Source organism: Prionailurus bengalensis, chromosome D2, assembly GCF_016509475.1.
Source record: "Prionailurus bengalensis isolate Pbe53 chromosome D2, Fcat_Pben_1.1_paternal_pri, whole genome shotgun sequence".
NCBI classification, from domain to species: Eukaryota; Metazoa; Chordata; class Mammalia; order Carnivora; family Felidae; genus Prionailurus; species Prionailurus bengalensis.
Window position 1 is genome coordinate 5,472,786 of NC_057351.1, and position 25,476 is coordinate 5,498,261.

Consider the following 25,476-nt stretch of genomic DNA (forward strand, 5'->3'; position numbering starts at 1 on the left):
TTCCTTAAAAAAGTTCTTTTGGGAATAATTTCAGATTTGCAGAAAAGTTATGAAGCTAATATGAGAATTCCTGAATACTCTTCACCCTACCTTCCCATTGTTACTCTCTTCATAACCATGGTACCTTCATCAAAGCTGAGAAATGGGCACATTCCTACTGACTAAACTACAAACTGTATTTGAATTTCACCTATTTTCCCACTACTATCCCATCTCAAGATCCAATCCAGGATACCATGTTGTATTTAGTTGTTATACCTCCACAGTCTTCTCTAACCCAAGACAGCTTTTTGGTCTTTCTTTGATTCGTCATGACCTTGACAGTTTTGAGGAGCCCTGGCCAGACGTTTTGTATAATATACCTCAATTTTTCTGTTTTCTCATGGTCATGGACTTGGGGGTGATTACAGAAGTGAAATGTCTTTCTCATCACACCTTATCAGGGGTGAATCTCTTAGCCCATTCGGGATGCTATAACAAAATACCCCAGACCAGGAATCCTATAAACAACAGAAATTTGTTTCCCATAGTTCTGGAGGCTGGAAGCCTGAGGTCAGGATACCAGTGTGGGTGGGTAAGGATCCTTTCTGGGTTGCTGACTTCTTGTTGAGTCAGCATATGGTAGAAGGGATGCCTCCTCTAATAAACGTCCTAATACCCACAGAATCCACATAACTTACATCTGGTGATGTCAACCTTCATCACCAGATCTTTTTGTGTCTACGAGTTTCTCCACTCCAAAATTACTACTGTTTTTTCCATTTTCTATATTCTGTTCATTAGAAACAAGTCACTAAAGCCAGCCTACATTCAGGAGGAACTCAGAGGAAAGATCTACATTTATTGTTTGGAATTTATGTGTAAGAAATATGTGTCTCCTTTCCCTTATTTATTTATTCAATCATTTATTTAATTATTTTAGACTAATGGGTATTTATTATCTAATATCCTTATTTTAAGTTTATTTACTTTGAGAGAGAGAGAGAGAGAGAGAGAAAGAGAGAGAGAGAGAGAGCCAGCCAGCAGGGGGAGGGGCAGAGAGAGAAAGAGGGGAGAGAGAATCCCAAGCAGGCTCCATGCTATCAGTACAGAGCCCAATGTGGGCTTAACCCCACAAACCATGAGATCATGACCTAAGCAGAAATCAAGAGTCAGTCACTTAATCGACTGAGCCACCCAGGCATCCCTATTATATAATATGCCTTTAAAAACACAGATCATATGCTAGCACTTGTCTGCCTTAAGTGCCCCAATGACTTCCCTTTACTCTAAATAAAACCCAAACCCCTCTGCAAAACTAGTGGACCCTCCCTGCCCATTAGCCTTTGCTTGAACTTGTCATATTGTTCCCTTGTTCTCACCTGGGGATAGGGAACTGCTTGGTCTCTGCCAGGAATGCTCTGATCTCTGACCTTTTGCATTCATGTCTCAGCTTAAAGGCCACCTATTCAGAGAAGCCTCTTTTGATGACACGCTCCAAAGTAACCCCAGTTAAAATCACTTATTCCCCTTAGACAGCACCTGTTTTAAGTGGAAATTATTACTATTTTAGTAATTCAGTTTATTGTTTGTTCCTTGCCCTGCCTCCCACTATAACGTAAGCCTTTTGAGAACAGGAACTTCATTTCACTGCACGTAGCACCCAGAATAATATCTAGGGCACAGGAGATAATGGACTTGGATGAATGTGCATAAACAGATGAATGATGGGGGCCAGAGAGACCTGAGACAGGAAAACGGGTTGGAAAAACACTGTAATAATCAAGGCAGGAGGCCGGGAAGACTTCAATGCAAAGGCTTATAATTTGCTGACCATGCTATTGGTTACAGGCTCATTACTCTTTCATTTCTAAAGATGTTTCCCTTCTTAATTGAGGATGATTAAATCTCATGCTCTGAGTTAGGGATCTGCCTGTAGTTAAGCAAAAAAGCTACATTTATAGTGGTTTTTTTTGGTGACACTCCTCAGAACCAATAACATAGGACCCTTAATTTCTCCTGTTCTGGCATTAATCACTTTGTTACGAGTGTGTGTTTGTTTTCGAGCTTTCCTACTGCATTCATAGTTCCTTGTGGGTGGGGACTGGGCTGATGCGTTTATCCCAAATCTAGGATGGAACTGTCAACTCAATATGGTATGAGGTGGAACTAATCAAGTCCTTGACTATTTAATCAAAAGATGATTAGGACATACCAGATAAAGGGTTAGTATCCAAAATCAAAAAGAACTTATCAAACTCAACACCCAAAAAACAAACAATCCAGTGAAGAAATGGGCAAAAGATATGAATAGACACTTTTCCAAAGAAGACATCCAGATGGCTAACAGACACATGAAAAAAAAATGCTCAACATCACTCACCATCAGGGAAACACAAATTAAAACCACAATGAGATACCACCTGGCACCTGTCAGAATGGCTAAAATTAACTCAGGCAACAACAGATGTTGGCAAGGATGTGGGGAAAGAGGAACCCTTTTGCACTGCTGGTGGGAATGCAAACTGGTGAAGCCACTCTGGAAAACAGTATGGAGGTTCCTCAAAAAATTAAAAAGAGAACTACCCAACGACCCAGCAATTGCACTAGTAGGTATTTATCCAAAGGATACAGGTGTGCTGTCTAGAAGGGGCACATGCACCCCAATGTTTACAGCAGCACTATCAATAACAGCCAAAGTATGAAAAGAGCCCAAACGTCCATCGATGGATGAATGGATAAAGAAGATGTGGTGTGTGTGTATATACACACACACATACATATGTGTACACACACACACACACACACACACACACACAATGGAGTATTACTCAGCAATCAAAAAGAATGAAACCTTGACATTTGCAACAACATGGATGGAACAAGAAGGTATTATGCTAAGCAAAATTAATCAGTCAAAGGAAGACAAATATCATATGACTTCACTCATACATGGAATTTTAGATACAAAACAGATGAACATAAGGGAAAGGAAGCAAAAACAATATAAAAACAAAGAGGGGACAAAACATAAGAGACTCTTAAATACAGAGAACAAACTGACAGTTGCTGGAGGGGCTATCGGTTGGGGAGGGGATGCTAAATGGGTAAGGGGCATTAGGATGACACTTGTTGGGATGAGCACTGGGTGTTATACATAGGGGATGAATCACTGGATTCTACTCCTGAAATCAGTATTACACTATATGCTAACTTGGATGTAAATTTAAAAATAAATAAATACATAATTTAAAAAGGATGATTAGGAAATATTTTTGAATTTTTACTTCCAACAAATAAGCTCTTTAAAGGAAGGCATTCTTAATCACGTGATGGATGTTTTAACATCCTGGTTGCAGTTAATTTCCAAGTATTTGCCATTATTATGCCCTATGTACAAAACCCTAAAATTCACAGAATGCTTTCAGGCTCCACTGTGTCAAGATTGCCAAATGTGTAACAACTGCTATAGTCTGAATGCCTATTTTTGTTTGGGGCTGTTTTTTTTTTCTTTTAAGATTTTTTTTATTTCTAATTTTTTCCCTCGTTTTATTGAAATGTAATTGACGTGTAACATTGCATAAGGTGTACCACACAGTGATGTGATCTACATATATTCTGTCTACCATTTGGCATTTATTCACGGTGCCATAGCATCTTTTAATGTGCTTTTAGCTTACTCATTTGCAATGAAACAGGGCTGAGCAAACAGAACTCTGAACTCTTCTACTATAGAATACTTAAAAGAAAAAAGTTATCCATTTAAAGTTGATCAATCAGAATTCTTTGCAAGAGCTCCTATCTTTTTTCCCTCTTTCAACCCTTAACCTATTGGGGCAAAATAATAATAATAATAATAACCTGAGAAATCCTGTATTTACAACTTGCTATTTACCTAAATATTAGTGCTCCTGTAAAAATACAAATTTTCCTTTTTTCTGTGTTTTTTTTCAAGTTTGCAGTATTAACTGCAAATGATCTTTTATGAGGAAAAGCCCCCAAAAATCACAGAATAGAATCTCCAATTTTATGATGACATCAACAGGAAAATAGAATTTAGTACACAGGCAGCTTTTCTGGCATAAATCCATTCTGTTTACTGATGTCTATCTTATTAAATATGCTTCCCATCAAATTGGGAGACCATCACTTGTCCTCTTAGAGAAGAAAAGCTACATCGTTAGGTAAGTAGAGAGAACAGCTTGCTGAATAATGCATAGTTTTTAGTATTAACGACTCAACAGCTACATCCATACAGATTCTAATAGTTCGCATGGTGCTTGTTACCTTGGCAACCCAATGAATGATAACAATTGCATGGAAAATGGTGTACTTGTTTTAATATACCCTACGATAGTAAGTTCCTAGAAACCTGAGAGGCTAATCTATGTGCTCATTCTGGGAATGCCAGGTTAGCAGAGTCAGTGACCTGGCAATCTGTTTCCTGGAGACATCCTGAGTAAAATGTGAAAAAGATTTGGGGTAGATGGCTAAGTCCTAGAATGCTGAGAGAGACCTCATGGACATATTGCGATACATGAATGTCCAGACACTTGGGCTTAGCTTGAAACATGGGTTCAGGACAAACTGAGGGTTGATGGGGGGTGGGAGGGAGGGGGATGGGTCTTGAGGAGGGCACCTTTTGGGATGAGCACTTGGTGTTGTATGGAAACCAATTTGACAATAAACTTCATATATTGAAAAAAAAAAAAAAAAGAAACATGGGTTCAGGAATGGAAGGGAATGTTTTGTGTGATGCTAAGCCAGGATGAAGCCACTCAGATATCCTCAGGGCAATTATCCGATCCATGGGTAACAGTCTGCAAACTAGAAGAGCTAGGTCTCTGCCTGGTAGCACAACCAAAGTTCTGATGAAAGCTCGTGAACATCCTCTTCCACTCTTCGTGGGGTGGGAGAAGCAGGAGAGAAGCAAGCAGCGGTTGCGGCAGGCGGGAGAAGAGAAACAGTGGGACGTGTCATTTCTCCAGGAGCAGTGGTGATGAGGGCCCACCATCCTGCAAAGCGAGGAATACAGAGAGGACGCGAGCAGCCGTGCTGTACGTCCACGTGGCACAGCCATGTGATTCGGGAAGAGGAGACCAAATGGTTTCGCGTCTCAATCCCCGTGGACCTGAGCCACCAGGGCTCACCGGTCTCATGACAAAGGCCTGGGAAAGCAAAGTCACGCAAGCATATATAAGAGCAGCTACCATTCGGCACATATTCAGCAACTGTCATTAGAGGTAACGTGCATACAAACCGGTTTTCTAAGACAAGTTTCCAATATTTTCTCATTCTGACTTTCCACATCAGGGCTGTCCACATCACCCCCCTCAGACAAAGGGAAAACGATGAATATAATGGCCATCCTTGCCCTTCCTTTTGGTGGGAAGAAGTCAATAGAAGATCCAACAATAATGAGAGTAATAACTGTTATTTTTCAGAGATGCTTTTTTCTAAAGCGGTCATGGTAGAATTGCATCTTCAGGCTGTTGGATGGCTCACGCCAGAAGTGTCTCCATGCGAGCTGGTGAGTTCTACCAGCTCAGGGCAAGTGTTTCTCAGGGGGAAGTCTGCAGACCCCTGAGGGTTCGGTTCCCAAGGTCCATTCCAAACGCACATTCTAAGGCTCTGTGTCCAGTTAACCTGCTTGCAGGGGACCCACGTGTCTGTATTTTCAGGAGACCCTACAGGGATTTCTGATGCATGCTAATTTGAGTGAGCATTCTTTTTTTAATGTGTCAACCTATCCGCGAATCTTGACAAACAGTAGAAAACTGAACTCTAAGTTGTATCTCGTGAAATGTTTTTGTCAGGGGAGAAGAAGAAGAAAACAGAGAAACAAAGTCCAACAGTAAAAAAAAAAAATGCCATGAAGGAAATAAACCTTATTATCCGATTCCCAGTCTTCATACCCAGGTAGAACTGTTATTATTAGCTTCTCAGATATCCTTGGAAATACCTTATGAATATACAAAGAGAACGGTTCACACATGCATGTATACATACCCCGGGGGGCAGAAAAAGAATGTAGCTATACTATAACAGTGTCGTGTAACTTGCTCTTTTTCATTAAAATATATCTAAAGACCAGGATTCCATAAGTACATCTGTAGGTTTTCCCTCATTTTAGCCACAGTTGCATGTAATTCTAGGAAAGGGAATATAATTTATAATCTATAGCCATTAATAAATGTAATTCGTCGAATTCACTGCTGCCATTTATGCTGTTTGTAGCATTTGTGACTACAGAAGCAGTGAATGATGTCTCCCAACATTTCAGAATACTGGTGTCATTAATTTGTCAATAAGACCATGTCATTCGTTTGCCTCCTCTCTCTCTCTCTTCTTTCAAGAGACAGACCCTTTTCTAAGACTCTACTTTTCAACTGTCCTATTTTTTTTCTCTTCTTTGTCCTAAATGTGCCTTAGTGGTCTGCTCGATGCAGCCTCCCTGGTGTAAGGTGACCCATGTGTCTCCGTGGCGTGTGACCACTATTTTCCTCTGTACGAAGAAATCTGAACATACGATGTCTAAGCATTACGTTAAGTGTGAGAGTTAAAAACAAGAGCGCACATCAATCTATTGGATGCAAAGGCTCTCTTTTAGATTCTAAACAACACTGAGAATTTTAAATAATGTCTGGACGTCCTCTGCTGAAGAGAGATCAGAAACTGTATAATGTTGTACAAATACCATTCCGACAGAATGCTAACACGCCCAACACCTCACTTGCATTGCAGAAACCTCCGTGTGCCTGAGGTGTGCATAATGCTTTAAGAGTGTGAAAAACACTTTCATATTCATCATCCTGGTTTAAAAGCTAGAAAATACTCAACTTAGTTTAATAATCTACTGACGAATGATGCCTTTTGAACCTCCAAACATGAAATGTGCCATTTCAAGTGTCTCTCTTTATCCAAGAGTCGTATATATGTTATGCCACCTACATTTCTTTCTCCACAGTGACAATTTCCATTTGAAACAGCTTAAATTAATAGCCTTCTCTGTTTGGCTTCTCCCCCTGTGAAATAATTCAGAGCTTCTAGGCACTCTGTTTTTATAAGTAAGCAGCCACGAAAGATTAAAAAAGAATTCGGCACAATGAATTTTCTTGGCAAAATAATGTATTAGCTAAATGGTGCCTATTAAATCACCTGTGCCCCTGGCAGCTGGTTTAGGGCTATACAATAAATGACAAAATAAGCCTGTGTGAAGATTTTTCAATATTCTGCCATGTGGTTATGGATTTCAGAGCTTCTTCCTGTCAGTTTTATGCCGCATTTCTTTACAAACCTGACAGGCAGCTGACAAGGCAGGGAAAAGTTAGAAGATGTGGCTGGTGGTGAAATGTAACACATATTTTTTTTTTTTTTTCCTTCAGGAGAATAAAACATTTAGTCTAAGTGCACAAAATCTGGGTTAGAACTTTGAGGAATTCACGAACCATCTCCCTCGGTCGGACTGTCCGGCCCTGAGTCCGTCACCTGCTTGCTCTAAAACCGAGGGCGGGCTGTTGGGCCTGCCTGTGCCTCAGTTTCCCCATGCACGGAAAAATCCTCCCAAGGCTGTCGAGGGGTGCGTAGGAGCATTTGGGACTGAGCAGGGCATTGTAGCTGCAATAGTAAAGGTCTGGAATCACAGAGCTTTCTGGTTGGTTCTAGGGAGGAGTATTAGCGTTTCCGAGTGTATAAAAAGACAACTAGAGTTGGATCGGGATACTTCCACTAAACCCTTGGTTCTCCAAACAGTATGGCGAACAAGCATCAACACTGACAATAGTTGTAACACACGGATGGAAATGGAAAGACTATGTAGAGAGGAAAGAGGAGAATACACACCCGCTGCCCCCTCGGTTTATCACGATCCTGGCCCTTCTGACACTGTTCATTAACGTGTTTGCTTCGGTCTTCACTGGAGACCCAAACTCTCTCCCTCAGGTCAACTCTTCCTGCAGCGGTTCCAGCTGCTTTTCTCGCTCGGGCCCCTGCTGCCACTGGGGGCCACCTCCTACACGGAGGAAAAGTGTGGCGTCTTTGCAAGGAAGTGGACACCGAACGCTCAGCTTTCAGGTCAGCGATCAGAACTGCCTTGCCGCCTCCGGAGGGAAACCAGAAACAAGGGGGCTTTGTTTTGTCTCCTACGGTGGTGTCCCCTCTAAGCACCTGGAACTGTCCTCTCCCCGGACCACAGGGAACAGACACTTGTACTGTGAAAGGAGGAGGTGAGAAAGTAACCTACACAGTGCGCAGCGACTGTGGAAACGGAAAACAGGAAGACTTTTTGTAATTCCTATTTTTAAAGTTTATTATTTTCAGAGAGAGAAAGAGAGAGAGTGTGTGTGCGAACGGGGAGGGGGAGGAGAGAGGGAGGGACAGAACCCCAAGCAGGCTCCATGCTGTCAGCGCACAGCCTGACACAGGGCTTGATCCCACGAACTGCGTGACCATGACCGAGCCAAAACCAAGAGTCAGACGCCCAACTGACTGAGACACCCAGGTGCCCTGAAAGAATTTTTTTTTTTAATGGGAGAAAGTATGTGTGTAAGAAATGTCATTTTAGGAAACAAAATCCTTATAGAATGTAACTAGTCAGTGAGCCCCACAACAGGACAGAATCAAGTGATCAGCACAGGCTGGACCCCACTGCCCCTGGTTCGCAGGCTCATACGATGCTCTCCTTGTGAACACAGTCTGATGGTCGAAGATAGACTCGTATTTGTATCACCTTTCTCCAAGTACAAGTAACATTTAAGCTTAGATCTGATACTTAATAGAAGTAAGAAATAAACCTGGTTATGTTTTATCTACGTTCCACTTAAAAATTGTTCTTAGGTGATCATATGCTTTACGTGAAGGTTAGAGTTTAAGAACTCTGGCCGGAAAACAACAATACGGTGCTGGTTGAATCAATGGCCTGGCAACGACAGATTACCCGGCAAGGAGCAGGCTCGCCCCCACCCCCCACTTCTAGATAGCGGGGTGAAGGGCTGCCAGAGTTACACCTGCTTTGAGTCAGATGCAATCACTTACCAGTATAACCCTGTGTCCTCAGCATATATAGGTGTGTGTGGCCACGAAGAGCCTAGCACAGGAAAGAGGTAGAACAGTCTTTTTCTGAGTAGGAAAGGAAAAAAAACAAATCCTTTTTTATCCTCAGCCTCAGCAAGAGGGTCAGTGGGTAAACAGCAATTCTATTTTTGTTTCCTACACACCTCTGAGGAAACCCAACAAATCAAAAATGCATTCGGAAACTGTGGGCTCCGATCCCGAATTCTCTATCTCGCCTGACGCGAGAGACACCCCTCGCAGGCAAGCCCTTCTTCCGCCACAAAGCTGAATCCGAGCACCATAAATCCTCAGCGGGAGAAGTTCCAGGAGAAAACTGATGACAGTTTCTAGTAAAAAACAAAACAACACAAAACAAAACAAAACACAAAAAGCAAAACAAAAAAGAAACAAAGAGAAACAAACAAAAAGGGGCTACTGAAAGCAGGAACCCCATTTCGGTTCACGTTTAAACCCCCCAGCTTGTCAAACTCGGGGGCTGCTCTCGACAGAGCACGTGCCTTAGGAGTATTTTCGCAAACGAGATGCTGAATCGCTTTTAGTTGCATAAAAGCATAAAAGTTTTCCTAAAGACTTTTCAGGCTGCTGCTGGTCTGAAAAGCGTCAGGTCTGTCTCCTTCCTGCCAGACACCTGTTCTCGGGGGATCTCTCAGACCCTGGCCTCCCTGCAGGTGAGAATGAGGGCCCCAGCCACTGCTCAATCCCAAGGCCTCGGCAGCAAAGCCCAGACCACTGAACGGGCAGGGAAACCTGGCATTTTCCTTTATTCTCCCTGCAGGCCTCAGCTGTTCTTTCCTGGACCCCTTGTGGGCGGCGGGCTAACACACACAATTCAATTTTCAGGGCTCACAAAAGACTGCACTCCAGAAGCATAGGTCATTTGCACCTCCCTGTCTCCCTGCAGGTCTCTGTTTTGTCCCCAGGACAGGGAGGGAACAGGCAAACACCTGGAAGTGAGTGAGATGGGGCTCTGGCATCGTGCGGCTCCCTGGGAAAGGATACACAGCCGCTGCAAGGTCAATGTCAGCTGATGGTGACAAAGAGGACAATGAACACAAGAACCGCCACCGTTTATTGTTACCGTTAAGCTGCCACGAAAAGAAGTCTCAGTATTTTTACCCGAGTGACGGAGGAGTTTGGTATTTTAAAAATGTATGCTCTCTTCACCTTCCGGAAAATCATACATTATGTATAGTGAGAGCTGGGTGAAGATCGTGAATCGGCAGCTAAACTTCCTTTACTATTTGATACCAGACTGTTTTTTCTGACTGTGGTCAATATTTAAAAACTTACATGGACATTACTCATGGTGGGAACTAATATTTTATTTTTGCTGAGACAGAGGGGCCAACTTAGAAGAGTGAGGTAAAGCGTGCCTCTGGTGACAGGCAGGTTCCCCGCTGGGAAAAGCCCATCCCCACCCCCCTCCCGAACAAGGCTGGGCCACCAAGAGCTGGCTGGAATCTGTGGTCAACCAGGGCAGATACTCAGCTGTGAGCAGGATGGCTGGACAAGTGTTTAAAATAACTGCAAATCTTAGGGCGCCTGGGTGGCTCAGTCAGTTGAGCATCCAACTCTTGATTTCGGCTCAGGTCATGACCCCAGGGTCGTGGGATGGATGGAGCCCCACGCTGGGCTCCACGCTGAGCATGCAGCCTGCTTGGGATTCTCTCTCTTCTTCTCTCTCAAAATAAGTATTAAAATAATTGCAAATCTGTACCTGATGATAGACAGTGTCATGAGCCTCAAAGCGCCCCTATCCTGGACCTCTCTGTAGCCCAGCAGGTAAAGAAGGTTAACTCAAGGCACTAGGGTCCCTCCCCCCGCACTGATGGCCGGGCCCCGGTATACAGCAGTGAGGTAGTTTAACTATCAGCCTGGCCTCAATGCTTTTTCCGTATTGGACTGAATCACAGATGGACATCATAGTCGAGATGGGCCTTTGCTTTCTCTCTCCTATGAAGCTGGAATCTGTACTCAGAGAAGCAAATCATTCTCTCTGGGCAAATCTGTAGCAAGTAAATAAAAACCCTCAGGAAGAGTGCCTCAGATGTCAATGGACTAGGGAAAGAAATCAGAGATCTGGTTCTTGAAGCAGAGAAGATATAAAGATAGAATAGAAATGAGGAGTTGTGGGGGGGGGAGGAGAGAGAGAGAGAGACAGAGAGAGAGACAGAGAGAGAGAGAGAATGGGAAGAGAGCATCCTAAAGGTGTCCCACCTATGACTTCCTTCTTTTCTTAAAGGTGGCTGCCTTATGGGATGTCAGGGATTGAACTGGGTCCATTCTCTCCTCCCCTCAGCCCAATTCATATGTTGAAGCCCGAACCTCCCATGTTGGATATTTGGAGACACAGCCTTTGAAGAGGTGATTAAGGTAAATGAGGCTGGTAAGGGTGGGGCCGTAGTCCCACATGACTGGTCTTCATAAGAAGTGAAAAGCACACGAGGGGTTTGCACACATGAAGAAAAGGCCACGTGAGGACATGTGCGAGCCAAGTAGAGAGGCCACCAGGGAAAGCAAATGTGCCGGCATCTTGATCTTACATTTCCGGCCCCCAGAGCTGTGAGAAAATTTGGGCTTGTTTAAGCCACCCCATCTGGGTATTTGGTGGTGGCAGCCGGAGCCTGAAGTGACAGCAGAGTATCGTTACAATACCACCCCCAACCCCTCACTTCCCACGGTTGGACACGGTGTCTGGAGTTGTACCAGGAGGTGCTAGGGATCACATTCCTAGGAACATCAGATTTTACATTTTTATCTCATTTCTGACCCTGGAGAATAGACTTGTTTGATGGCAAACCTGAACTGACATGCTGGGGCGCCTGGGGGGCTCTGTTGGTTGGGCAACTGACTTCGGCTCAGGTCAGAATCTCACAGTTCTTGAGTTCGAGCCCCATGTCGGGCTCTGTGCTGACAGCTCGGAGCCTGGAGCCTGCTTCGGATTCTGTGTCTCCCAATATCTCTGCTCCACCCCCCACTCGTGCTCTCTCTCTCTCTCTCTCTCTCTCTCTCTCTCAAAAATAAACAAACATTAAAAAAAAGTTAAAAAAAGAAATAAATTAGCATGCCAACATAATGTTTCTCAAGGACCATTCAAATGTGATAATAAGCCCCAAGTTCATTCTGCCACACTAGCCTTTGTTGTTGTCTTCAACAATCTGAGGCCTCCTTCAAATATTTCCAGAAAGCCACTTTCTGTAACCTGGCATAAATAGAGGCTCACTGGAGAGGCCAGCCGAGCCTCAGAAAGGGCCAGCTTCGGCAGCGAATTCGGAAGCTCAGACGTTTCTCTGAAGCTGGGTATTGGATTGTTCCGGTCACAGGAAGAAAGATTCGTGAATTGTTCATCTTAAACAGGATGTCTTTAGTCGGGACCTGGTTTCGGGGCTTGTACTTTTCCAGAGTCTTTGAGGATACTTCCTCCCTCTGTCCTTTCAGGTAACAGCCTGAAGCCAGAATAAGGGAGCTCCGCTTCTTGTCCAATTAGTTATGCTCCTCCCGGGTTTGAATGAATGGCCTGTGTCTGCCGGGGCACGCTCGAAAGGCACAGCGCTAATGACATCCTGAACGTGACTGTATGCTCAGACAGGTATGCTGTGTGCCAGCCCAGTGCACGGTCCTCCACGGTCAAAGTTCAGGCAGGCCCTTCTAACGAAGATGAAAAAGTGGAATCTCAGCCAACTAAATATTTGAAGAGTACATTTCAGGGCTTAGTATAAGAATCCAGTGAGCACCGCATGGATCACTCAAATTCTCAGTGAAGTGTCTGATGGGATTGAGCCTAGAACGCGCTCATGTTCAACTACAAATCCACCACCGGTTACAATGGCAACGCTATCCACGCAGAAGTTTTAATATCAGGAGACCTGGTTTCAGGCTGGAGCCCTCCCGCGGATGAGCGACGCGTCCTTGAGCAACTCATTTATGGAATAGCAGTTTGAGGGCTTGAGTTCTTGAGTCAAATGATGTGAGCTCAAATTTTTAAAACAAGATAATTTGACAACAGACCATGAGTTCACCCGGTCCAACCCCTTCGAAGACACAAATGTGGAGACTAAAAAGTAAATAGCAGTAGACTAAACTTGGAGTCTCTTTGCACTTACGATGCTTTATCTACCACTACTAGTTCTATATAATAAATGTAGATTAATAATTGCTGTACACAGTAAGTGAAAAAAATAAGCACGCCCTATGTTCCACACGACGATCCACGGAGGTGACGGAATTCCCGTTTAACAGACGCTGCAGCACCGAGGGGTAACTGTTCTCAGGCTCCACAATACTTACTGAACCAGGCAGGCAACCCAAGCCTCCTGGACATCCAGGTCTGTGCTCTTAACCCTTCACCTCACTGCCTCTGCACGGGAAACTGGAATATCTAGACCCCATTACATGCTAGGCTGGCCAGTAACTGGGCATCCAACCCTGTCAAGTCTCCTGTCTTCCCTGGGCCTCATTTCCTTCATCTCTTAAACAACAGGAAAAAAAGCACTGGCCCACACAATCCCCTCCAGGGAGAATGTTTGCCTCTCCCAAGCCTCTAATCCTGGGATGCTATATTCCCAGCAGCTCCAAATTCAGGGGATCTTCCTCTTGCCAATAAAAGCAACTCATCCCATGCATAAATAAATAGAATTTACCACGTATTCCTCTATATGTTGTTGCATATTAAATACATTTAGAGACTCAAGTGGGGCACCTGCCTGGCTCTGTCAGAGGAGCATACAACTCTTGATCTCAGGGTCGTGAGTTCGAGCCCCACGTTGGGGACAAAATTACCTACAATAAATAAAAGTTAAAAAAATAATTGGGGAAGATGTCACAGACAAACCTAATTTTGGGATTGAGAAATTCGGGTTCTCATTTTACGAAAAGTGCATTTATTACCTAGCTAACTGGATGCTTTAAAAAAAATCCATTATGTGAGGTTTCACTACAGCCCTGCAAATAGAAAAAAGGAAACATTTTCTCAACCGCTTTAGTTTTTAGACCTTATGGTCCATCTGTCGCCACAGCACTGATTGTGATGTCAAAATTGCAAATAGTTACACTCAAGGATAATCAGGAAAAAGGCCAAGGTATTTGGAGTGCAGGCCTTGATAGCCCATGATTACTACACTGGTTGTGAAACAGGGATTTGCAAATCAGGAGACCTGGTCTCGGGCTATACCTCTGCCACTTGCTCGCCATGAACCTCGGGAAGCTCGTTTAATGGAATAATTTAAGAGCGTGAGTTCTTGAGTCACACGATGTGGGTTCGAATCCTGCCGCTGCCAGTTAACGTGGTCACAGCAGTGAACTTCCCTTAGCTGTAAATTGATAGCATGACCTGCCTGGACCAGGAAGGTGGTTGAAAGGAAATGTTTTTGAAAGGAAAATACTATGTCTTATTTAAGACATTGTATGTTATACAGCATTTATCAGAGGGCCTCCATGCTGTTCAGTGCTCAGTGTTAGCTTTTATGAATGGCATCTGGATTTTAAATGAGGCTACCTTTACGTAAAGTTCTATGTTAACAGTCCCCTACGTTTCTACATCTTTAAAATCAGGATGCAAGTGTATGTACCTCATGTGATTGGTGTTCAAAACCTGATGTGGGAACCCAAAGAAAAGTGTTTTGTGAACTAAAAGCGTTACATTACTATTTGGCTAACATATGTAATCTGTTATTGTAAGATGATCTTGTATTAATTTTTAAATTTTTTTAATGTTAATTTAGTTTTTGAGAGACAGGGAGACAGGGCATGAGCAGGGAGGGGCAGAGAGAGAAGGAGACACAGAGTCCGAAGCAGGCTCCAGGCCCTGAGCTGTCAGCACAGAGCCCCAACGCGGGGCTTGAATTCACAAACCTTTATGAGATGATGACCTGAGTCGAAGTCGGATGCTTAACTGACTGAGCCACCCGGGCGCCCCTCTTGTATTAATTTTGTAAAATATCCTCTGAGTGCTTGGAATCTATAAGGCACTGGAGTAGGCAATGTGAAGAATAAAAATCAGATACGGGTTCTGTGCTTGCAAGGTACCAAAATCTCAGCAGAAGACACGCAAGGTGGAAGATACTGGGTGCTCAGCCAGTACTTAAGAAGGAAGTCTCTGAAGTGAGCATTGAAGGACAGAAAGGATCCAGACATAGGAAGATGAGAAGGGACAGAGAAGAAGACATCCCCAACACACAACAGTGAGCAGAGCAGGGTGGGAGGCAAGGGAAGAGAACGAAGCCAGACTGCAGATGTTGAAGGCAGGAAGAGTAACTACCCCTCTTCCGATGAAAGATTATAGGGGATTAAAAAAGAGAGTCTGGAGAGGGTATGATGCTCAGTGAAATAAGTCAGAGAAAGATGCGATATGATTTTGTTTATGTGTGGAATCTAAAAAACAACCAAGAACAACACAAGAGAAACAGATACAGGTAGCCAAGTCGTGGGTGGGGGGTAGAGGCGGACAAAACGGGTGACGGGGATCTAGAGGCGCCAACTTCCAGCTACAAAATAAGGCACAGGGGTGTAAAGCACAGCGGTAACTTTGGTGACAGATGCTAACCTGCTTTTCACGGTGAGCATTTCATAACGTACGTAATTGTTGAAATACTATGTTGTACATGTGCAACTAATATTAAATGCCTACTATACTTTGATTAAAAATAAAAATTTTAGGGGCGCCTGGGTGGCTCTGTCAGTTTGATTTCAGCTCAGGTCACGATCTCACGGTTCGTGGGATCAAGCCCTGAGTCAGGTTCTGTGCTGACAGCGCGGAGCCTGCTTGGGATCCTCTCTTTCCCTCTCTCTCTCTCTGTCCCACCCTGCTGGAGGGCACGTGCATGCTCTCGCTCCCTCTCAAAAGAAATAAATATTTAAATAAAATATAAATGCTCAAAATCAGAGTCTGGGTGCAAAAGAGCTCGTGAAGAAGGAATGGACGTGACTGGTGTTCTTAAACCTCTACTGTTACTGTCACGTGTCCGTGTTTCAGAAAGAAGGAAGAGAGCCCGCAGACTCACACACCCATCCAGTTTAGCCTCATACATCTCATCTTCGAAATCTTTTAACAGTCTGTCCCAAAGACCATCTTTTATCACAATACTACCAACTATGTTTTAGTTTCCTGTGAAGGCTTCGAAAAGTGTTTTGGCTATTTCTATCTGTTCATGCTTTGGCTCTCTTCCCTTCATCTTCTGTGTACACATACCCGATCATAACCCGTCCCTTAAACCCCAGCTCCATCAGGGAATCTCCCTCGATGATCTAGACCTTATCGATTCCTCTGCATGCTTCATTACGTATCTGTTTTATCAAACAGTAAGTACCGGGGACCTAAGAATAAAACGACAAGGTCCCCATTCCGGCTGGGGACATGGTTAATGCCATGGGTTTCCTCTTGTGTAAAATGAAAGGTTGTGCCTAAGGTCACTTCCCATTATTTATTCAACAAATAAAATGAGCACCCACCTGTGCTAAGCTCTATCTTAGGTGCTGAAGATACAGTGAAGGACAACGTACGTACCTATCTCTTTACGTATGTATGTATGCATGTATGTATGTATCTATCTATCTATCTATGATTGTCTCCCTTGAGTTCAGGTGTTCTCAAACTTTAGCTTGCATCAGAATCACCTGGGGGAGCTTACTAAAACCCAGATTTCTGTAAAGACACCCCATTCGCAAGAGAGTCTGGTGCAGCAGTCGTAGAGTAGGGCCCCAAATTTTAGCATTTCCCACATGTTTCTGGGTGATGCTCATGCTTCTAGTCCAGGGACCACACTCAGAGAACCTCTGTTCTAGTGGAATGTCTTTGTCTTTTTCACTGCTCTATTGCCAGTGCCTAGAATAAATATTGATGGAATTAAAGACTATAAGGCATTTTGTTAATTGACAAAGGGGAATCTAGCTCTTTCCTTGCATGATGTTATAGTTTAGAAGGAAAATAATAATTCTACTAAAAGGCAGAAGCGTTACTATCATCAGAAAGGGATAAGGGATGGTTTATATGCAAAGGCAAATGAACTCATTTCCAACCTAGAGGAAGGAGGAGGAAGGTCAGGGAGGACTTTGTGGAGGAATATATTTGATCTATTATTCCTTGGAGGGCCGGCCCATAACACTTGTTTCAAAAACGCCAGTTATAACTAAAAAATATATTTTTAGTAACTCTCTTTGGAATCTGTCTTAATCTATGGTGAATCCTTTGTACTACTCTCCAAGTCTGCAGAATCTTCGCATTGTGATGTAAGTTTTGCTATTTGGAAATAGCTACATACCACATTTTTGCCAACTCTGGTCCGAAGGAGAGTTGATTTAGTTGCGTAACTCTGTCCTTTGTCAAAAACAAGGTACACTTTTGAGTTAAGGTATCAGCTTTCCAGTATGACCTAGAAATGGATCCCTGGAACAATTTCAGGATAGGAGCTTAAAAATCACTTGGAACAATGGGAACCTCCATGGATTAAGTTTATCGTTTCTAAAGGTGATTAGTTTGAAGAACACCCCCATTTGTCCATATGTTCTGATGTGTTTAAGAGTTACTCTTAATATACATGGTATTTTGATTTACTGAAAGAGTCAACACTGAACCATGCAAGATACCAGGCACATTTTTTCTTCAGAGTATATGCCATGCTATAAATATCTAGAGTTTAAGCATTATGGGAACAAAGAAAGCAGTATAAAATGGTAGTTCTTCCAAAGTACAACTGCAAAAACCATGTATACGTACCAGGAAATATCCACAGGTTTCTAACAGCTCTTAGTAATTCTGGGCCACTCAGCTAATAATAAATGTTGGTTTATGCATCCTGGGCATTGTGCTTGATCATACTGGTCCTTTATGAAGGGGATATATCGAACCATTCTTCTAGCTTGGAACAAAAAGACTAAGGAAAATGTGGAAGACCTACGACAGAAAGCATACACTTACAGTCATGGCTTCTCCCTGCTCGTTTGTCCCCAGACTCCCTCAGCCACTCTGCTCCCCCATTGTTTGAGCCCAGGGTATCTTTGCTGTGGGATCAACATGTACTAGCTATGCCAGGTCAGCATTCACACAGTAATAGGCTTTTTTGAAAGACCTCCCGTATCCCATACAGAGAGGTACCCGATGAGCAACAAAACAAAAGCACCTCAAGTCCAGTTGTTCAGATCAACGATTCTTAAAAGGGGCTCCCAACACCAGGGACCTCAGCAGAAGCTGAGAACCAGTTAGAAATGCAACCTCTCCAGTCCCACCCCAGAAACACGGAGTATGTTCAGAGGAGGTGGTGAGGCCCAGCCACCTGACTTAACGGGCCACGGGTCCAAGTGGTTCTGATGCATGCTATGGGGTGAGAGCCCTTAAGACACTGGCAACAGCAGTAAGGAAACCAGCAGACGAGCCATGCAATGCTCATAAACTTGACAATTTATTCTAACAACCTCTTACCATCCTGATTACTACATGTAATACACACACACTTCTCCGCCCCAACCCTGCTTCACCTCCTATAAAAGAATCACAGGGAAAAACCAACCATTACTAGCAGGTGGCTGTTCTGTTTCTTTGACGAGGAGTGAGGGAGGCAGAGAAACTGAAAGGCTCCATACAAATCTGCTGTTTGCTCCTTTTCCTGTTTGCGTTCCTGCCAGGACCGGCACCCCCACATCACACACGCTGCACGGTGCAGTGTGTGTCCTCCTTGTAAGGGACACGGAGTCAATGACTGCTCTACAATAGAAAACGTCCCAGGAAGGACCAGGAGAGAAGCCATCACAGGGCAATTCCAGACCACGGAGCCGGACGTCCCCACGCGGGGACCCTGGCTCCAAGGAGTAACACGCGGGCCTTCGTCTTTGTTCTGACCAGTTCCTGGATGCCACACCCCAAACAAAGACGAGACCCCTGCTCCTTCCTGAGTCTCCCAGGGGCTCCGTCTGTACCTGCTTTCTCTATACCTCCGGTAACCTCTGCTCTCACCTCCTGCTGGTTCATGTTTGATTTCCATCCTATATGAAGCCAAGGACCCTCTTGGCTGGTCTTGGGAACGCCCTCTGGGTCCTTGGACCCAGCGTGACATCATCAGCAAGATTTTATTGAGTGATATAAATACACTTGGTCACTTGCAGATACGAGTTATCATGTGTTTAGTGAATAGCTATGTTCAAGCACATACAGGCCATCTCCATGAGAATGCCAAATTTTAACTAGAAATACCCGATGTTTACACCTAATAAAATGTCATTGCAAAGGTAGATTTCACACCCAAGTTGTTGCACACATACTAAAAAGTTTTCAACAGCCTAACTGGATATCAGTTTTTATATTTAAATATAAAATAAGTAAACTGTATTTAAAAAAAAGGGGGGGGGGAACCACAGGCCTAAAATGGTGTCTCTTAGACCGACTTTCCAAACCCGGGTAATAATCTAATTGCAATTTCAGCCTCCCCAAGAAGGCAGCCCTAGGAAACTGGGTCAGCCAGGATATTTTCCTTCCCGTCAGCACCAGGGAGTCTGTCCCCTGGGTCCTCTCCCTCCGCCAAAGAGAGATGAGGCCATCTGCACCAGGAGACCCTAGGATACAGCCTTGTCTGGAACAATCCCTTTCTTTGGCATCAGCTTTCTCGCCCCACCCTCCTTCCGTAAAGAAAAAACCTGTACATCTCCTGGGAGGTGCCTCCTTGCTACAAGGGATGCTGCACAGGAACTAGGACAGACCAACCTGGTTAAGAATGCTGTGGCTTTTAGGGGGGCCTGGCTGGCTCGGTCGGGAGAGCCGACACTCCCCGCCCCTTGAGCTCCAGTTGGAGCCCCACGCTGGCTGTAGACATTACTTTAAAAAAGTAAAGGACATTCCAGCTTTGCTCTTTCCCGACCGCTTAGCAAACGGCCTAGCCCGGCCCCAGCTCCACGCCTAACACCTGTTAAACGCCGCAGGCACAGCGGCAGCAGGGACGGCCACTCGGCCGCGCCCTGCACCGGGGAGGGGGTGCAATCGTCGCCAGCCGTCTGCAGCCATCGGAAGCGATCCGAAAGCCTGCAGCGGGAGAGGGGCTGAAATGACTCATTTGCGCTCTGCAGCCCCGAGCCGCGCTGGCTCACGAATCGCGCCTGTTCGTGTGGGTTAACACCGCTAAGGAAGAGGGCGGCCCACGTGGGGTCGCCGCCCGCGGCCGCAGAGGCGCCTGGAAGCCCCTGCCCCCGCGACAGCGGGGCCTCGGCATCTATTCTCCCCAAATGTTTTCCAAAACGGGGCTGTGGCTGTTGCCGTTCAAGGAGCCAATCCCCAACTGCTCGGAAACGCCTACGCTGTTACCTCGCAGTCCCGGGTAGGGTTTTAAACAGGGCTTAAATAAAGCGGAGGAAGGAGGGTCGGCTACCTGCCACGCTAACATCAGAACGGAGAAGCCGCCGCCCAAACCCGCTTACGGTTGGCGGTTTCCCGCCGGGCAAACGGAAGCAAAACCGCCCCTGACTTCACGGGAGGCGGCCGCTCCCGGTTACCATGGTGAAGCCCGAGCGGCCATCTTGACTGTGGTCAGCCTGCACCGGCCGCGGGAAGTCTTCACGATGAGACACGAGAAGGGAGTCGTCCCTCTCGGAAATAAGGAACTGGCAGAATCACGAAAGACCAGAGGCACAAAGCATTAGCTAATGTAGGTAGGGGAGCACAGACGCGGTGCGGCGTCCGCGGCTTTAGCGGAACGATTCGATCGGGCCCGCGGAGGGTTCCGCTCCGGAGCCCGAGAGCCGCTTCCGGTGCCCAGCGGAAGCGTGGGTCGCCAGAGGACGACTCTTGGAAAGAATCGGCTCTCCGCTGGGCGCCCAACCGGAATCATGTCGAGTTTGGCGGTGAGAGACCCGGCGATGGATCGGTCACTGCGTTCCGTGTTCGTGGGGAACATTCCGTATGAGGCAACCGAGGAGCAGCTGAAGGACATTTTCTCGGAGGTCGGGTCTGTGGTCAGTTTCCGGCTGGTGTACGACCGGGAGACGGGCAAGCCCAAGGGCTATGGCTTCTGCGAGTACCAGGACCAGGAGACCGCGCTGAGCGCCATGCGCAACCTCAACGGGCGCGAGTTCAGCGGCCGGGCGCTGCGGGTGGACAACGCGGCCAGCGAGAAGAACAAGGAGGAGCTCAAGAGCCTGGGGCCCGCGGCGCCCATCATCGACTCGCCCTACGGGGACCCCATCGACCCGGAAGACGCCCCCGAGTCCATCACCAGGGCGGTCGCCAGTCTGCCCCCCGAGCAGATGTTCGAGCTCATGAAGCAGATGAAGCTGTGCGTGCAGAACAGCCACCAGGAAGCGCGAAATATGCTGCTTCAGAACCCCCAGCTGGCCTATGCGCTGCTGCAGGCCCAGGTGGTGATGAGAATAATGGACCCGGAGATTGCTCTGAAAATCCTGCACCGCAAGATCCACGTCACCCCGCTCATCCCGGGCAAATCTCAGCCCGTGTCCGGCCCCGGCCCCGGCCCGGGGCTGTGCCCGGGACCCAGTGTCCTGCTGAACCAGCAGAACCCGCCAGCCCCTCAGCCGCAGCATATGGCCAGACGGCCAGTGAAAGACATTCCTCCTCTGATGCAGACCCCTATCCAGGGCGGGATCCCAGCCCCGGGGCCGATGCCAGCTGCGGTTCCCGGACCCGGGCCTGGTTCCCTAACTCCCGGGGGAGGAATGCAGCCCCAGGTTGGGATGCCGGGCGTCGGCCCAGTGCCTTTAGAGCGGGGACAGGTGCAGATGTCGGATCCCCGAGCTCCTCTACCTCGTGGACCCATGACTGCCGGTGGCCTGCCTCCTCGAGGGCTGTTAGGAGATGCTCCAAACGACCCCCGTGGAGGGACTCTGCTTTCAGTCACTGGGGAGGTAGAGCCCAGAGGCTATCTTGGCCCACCTCATCAGGGCCCCCCCATGCACCACGCCTCTGGTCACGACGGCCGGGGCCCTTCCTCCCATGAGATGAGGGGAGGGCCATTAGCAGATCCCAGACTGCTAATTGGAGAGCCCAGAGGACCCATGATAGATCAAAGGGGTCTCCCAATGGATGGCAGAGGAAGTAGAGATTCTCGAGGGATGGAGACTCGAGCCATGGAGACGGAAGTCTTGGAGACCCGAGTAATGGAGAGAAGAGGAATGGAGACCTGTGCAATGGAAACCAGAGGGATGGAAGCGAGAGGCATGGATGGAAGAGGAATGGAGCTAAGGGGCCCTGGCCCCAGCTCCAGAGGCCCTATGACTGGTGGAATCCAGGGTCCTGGTCCCATTAATATGGGGGCAGGTGGTCCTCAGGGACCCAGACAGGTCTCGAGCATTTCAGGGGTGGGAAATCCTGGAGCGGGCATGCAGGGGGCAGGCATACAAGGAACGGGCATGCAGGGGGCGGGCATACAAGGAACAGGCATGCAGGGGGCGGGCATACAAGGAACAGGCATGCAGGGGGCGGGCATACAAGGAACGGGCATGCAGGGGGCGGGCATACAAGGAGCAGGCATGCAGGGGGCGGGCATACAAGGAGTGGGCATGCAGGGGGCGGGTAAGCAAGGTGGAGGCCAGCCGAGCAGTTTTAGCCCTGGGCAGAGCCAGGTAACTCCGCAGGATCAAGAGAAGGCAGCTCTGATCATGCAGGTTCTCCAGCTGACTGCAGATCAGATCGCCATGCTGCCTCCTGAGCAAAGGCAGAGCATCCTGATTTTAAAGGAACAAATTCAGAAATCTACTGGAGCTTCTTGAAAGGTCTTAGACAGTGTTTGGCAGTATTCTCAAAGTTTTTGTGTAGCATGGAGAATGGGTGCAAAAAGCTGACCGCTGCATCCCCACACTTGAACGATTAGGGTTTCCCTCCCAGAACCTTATTTCATCTTGTTGTCTTTGTATTTTTCTCCGTTTTCCTTTTTCTTTTAGTGGGGGTGGGGGTTGGGGGGAGTGGGTCTGTTCACTTTTATTCACTGTAAATATACAAAAATAACTCTGGACATGGTTATATTCTACCAAATACGATTACAAAGAATAAGCAATATTAAAAGTGTCTATGGTATGTTAACTACATTTTTAAAATATTGAGTAAAACAATGTGACAACTGCACATAATACTAAAATATGACTTGTTAAGCTGGTAATGTACTAAGATAGTTTAAGATTCTTGGTTGTGTAAGAAAATAAAGAAGTTTACCTCAAAATTAGAAGATACATTTTTTGGTAAGCCGTTTAAAATACAAAATCCTATTTTGGGGTCAGTAAGAACGCTGTCCTAGGTTAAACATTGTGAGAGTGTTTTGGAGTATTTCAAAATGTTAGTGCTAACAGGGTAAGTCTCAACTTGCGGTATTAGAATTGTTTTTTTCCTAAAGCTATGCTACCTGAAAAATCCAGGAATGTACCTGGTGTGGCGTTGCATCATCTAACTGGAGACGAGCAATATTGTGGCCTGGCCTGGAGCCTGATGACTTTGCTGGGACAGTTCTGGGATCAGCCCGGTTACCGAAGTCGGCTCCGATTAGACTCCGTATCTCTCAGTACCTTCCCGTTTCTCCCTAGTTTTCGAGCCCTGAATATGAATCTAAGTAATCCTCTCCCATCCTTTCTAAAAATCAGTGTCTAGGGACCAGGTGATCTGGGTGAGTTGTACACATCCATTGGACTTCTCATAAATAGCTTCGCGCAGTCAAGTTCTCAGTTTCCTGGTGACTAGCTTCCATATACAGATGGCATCCATGTGGTCAGCCAGGATGGGGACTTCACAATCTTAGTCTCTCCAATGTTTAACATGCCTTTTAGTTTTCTTACAGATCTACTTATCTATCCCCGTGTTATTGGAATAATCGTGGTATCTTATAGCCTGAATTCTGTGCTCAGCTAGTTATTAACTCACTTTTTAGTTTTTAAAAGTAACAAATCTATTTAGTCCAGTACACATACCCAGGAGAGAGATTTAAAAATCACTAGGAAGGTGGGGCTTACCACATTTTGTTTAGAGCTATTACCTAGTTTATTTTTAAGCCTTGAGGATGTGGATACATAAAAATTTGTGTCATAGACCGAATAATAATTAAGAGAAGCACAAACACCCAAAGGTGTTTGGTCACATAACCAGGTGGTCTTAACTCCGGAGAAGAAAACCAATGTCAAGTAATAGAGGAAAAAATAGCATTTAATACAAGGAGAGAGCTGAGATTTAGAAACTGAATTTTTCCTCTTATAAGGTTTTTGTGTCTTACACGGGTGCCTCACTCTTTTTTACAAAGGTTTCTTCCTTGTGCTATTTCCTGTCTGTTCATTTTTTATTTTTCATACTGTTCCCTTTCCCCTGTTTTCTCTATGCTTCCTCCATATTGGAGAGGACAACTCTCCCTTCCATATATGCGAGTTCTGGTTAATACTCATTCACAGAGTTGGCTTGATTGCTTGGAAGTTAAAAATGCTTTATCCCAAAGCTTTCACTGAAGGGCTCTCCCTGAAAACTTAGATGTTCCACTCTCTGTTGTAGTTAAACTTGCATCGTTCAATGCAGACTGAATAAAAGGGATGTAAAATTAAGGATGACTTTAGTATCTGATTTTTAATGAATGAATTACCCAAAAGAAATCTATTTTGAGAAATCCATGGGTCTGAATACCTTTTTCCCCCTTTAAATGAAAAAGGCAAACAAAAACAGCAACAAAAAATTTGCAGGCATGGATGGAAATCCCTTTCTTTGATCCACTATCTGTATAGTTACATGGCTGAAATAACAAGACATTATTCCATGGTTGGTATCAGCAACATCTTGGTGCATGCCCACATACTGGGCTTCCTTCCGCTTATGTTCCCCACAGAGAACCATACTCAGCATCCCAGGAAGACCTTTATAGGTACCATCGTAACTGATGGCACATGTTACATTGCAGTGCTTGATTTTACTTTGCCCTCTACCCACCCCCCCCCACCCCGCCCTTTTAATGGACCAGGAACTCTAAAGAGGGACCATCATTTCTGTATTCGCTACACCAAAACCAGGTGCGAAGGAAGGACAAAACGTTCTTACCAGTCTTGGGGAGGTGGGGGGAATCCCATTAAGAGCACATAAAGTTCCCCGAAAACATTTAGATTCCACACAGAACAGATGAGCTGTAACAACTAGTTACATTAGAAAATAAATTAGTAATAGGTAATAGAAACAATCTCCTTTGCTCTGATAAGGTAGGTTCTCCTCACCCAGTTCTCTCACTATTGATGGATGGAGCCTCCTTTCATTTGATGGTGATGCAAGCAATAAGTGTCTGCTACAGTCAGAATCCCAGCTGTTTTACTCCCTACCCACTGGTTACAACCCTTAACATCCTACATTTCCCCAAATATGGATAGGCTATAAATGCAATCACAAACTCCTACATTGTAACAATGCTTAAAGATGGTGGGGTGAAACCCTGATTTGTAAATACCTTTTTAGGGCTTATTCCTTTTGAGCAGTTTGTTTGTTGG

The 25,476-nt window shown here is 45.6% G+C and overlaps 2 protein-coding genes across 4 annotated transcripts in view; one reads left to right on the top strand and one right to left on the bottom strand.

Moving 5' to 3' along the window:
• Positions 1-25,476, bottom strand: part of PRKG1 (protein kinase cGMP-dependent 1) — a 1,261,759-nt gene that overhangs the window by 546,763 nt on the left and 689,520 nt on the right. The window lies entirely within an intron of this gene.
• On the top strand, positions 19,981-23,195 carry CSTF2T (cleavage stimulation factor subunit 2 tau variant). Its single transcript, XM_043596143.1, has one exon. The coding sequence runs from the start codon at positions 20,854-20,856 to the stop codon at positions 22,747-22,749; it is 1,896 nt and encodes a 631-aa protein (XP_043452078.1). The 5' UTR covers positions 19,981-20,853; the 3' UTR covers positions 22,750-23,195.

Coding starts and splice junctions, on each gene's coding strand:
- CSTF2T (XM_043596143.1), top strand. CDS start 20,854: ATGTCGAGTTTGGCGGTGAGAGACCCGGCGATGGATCGGTCACTGCGT.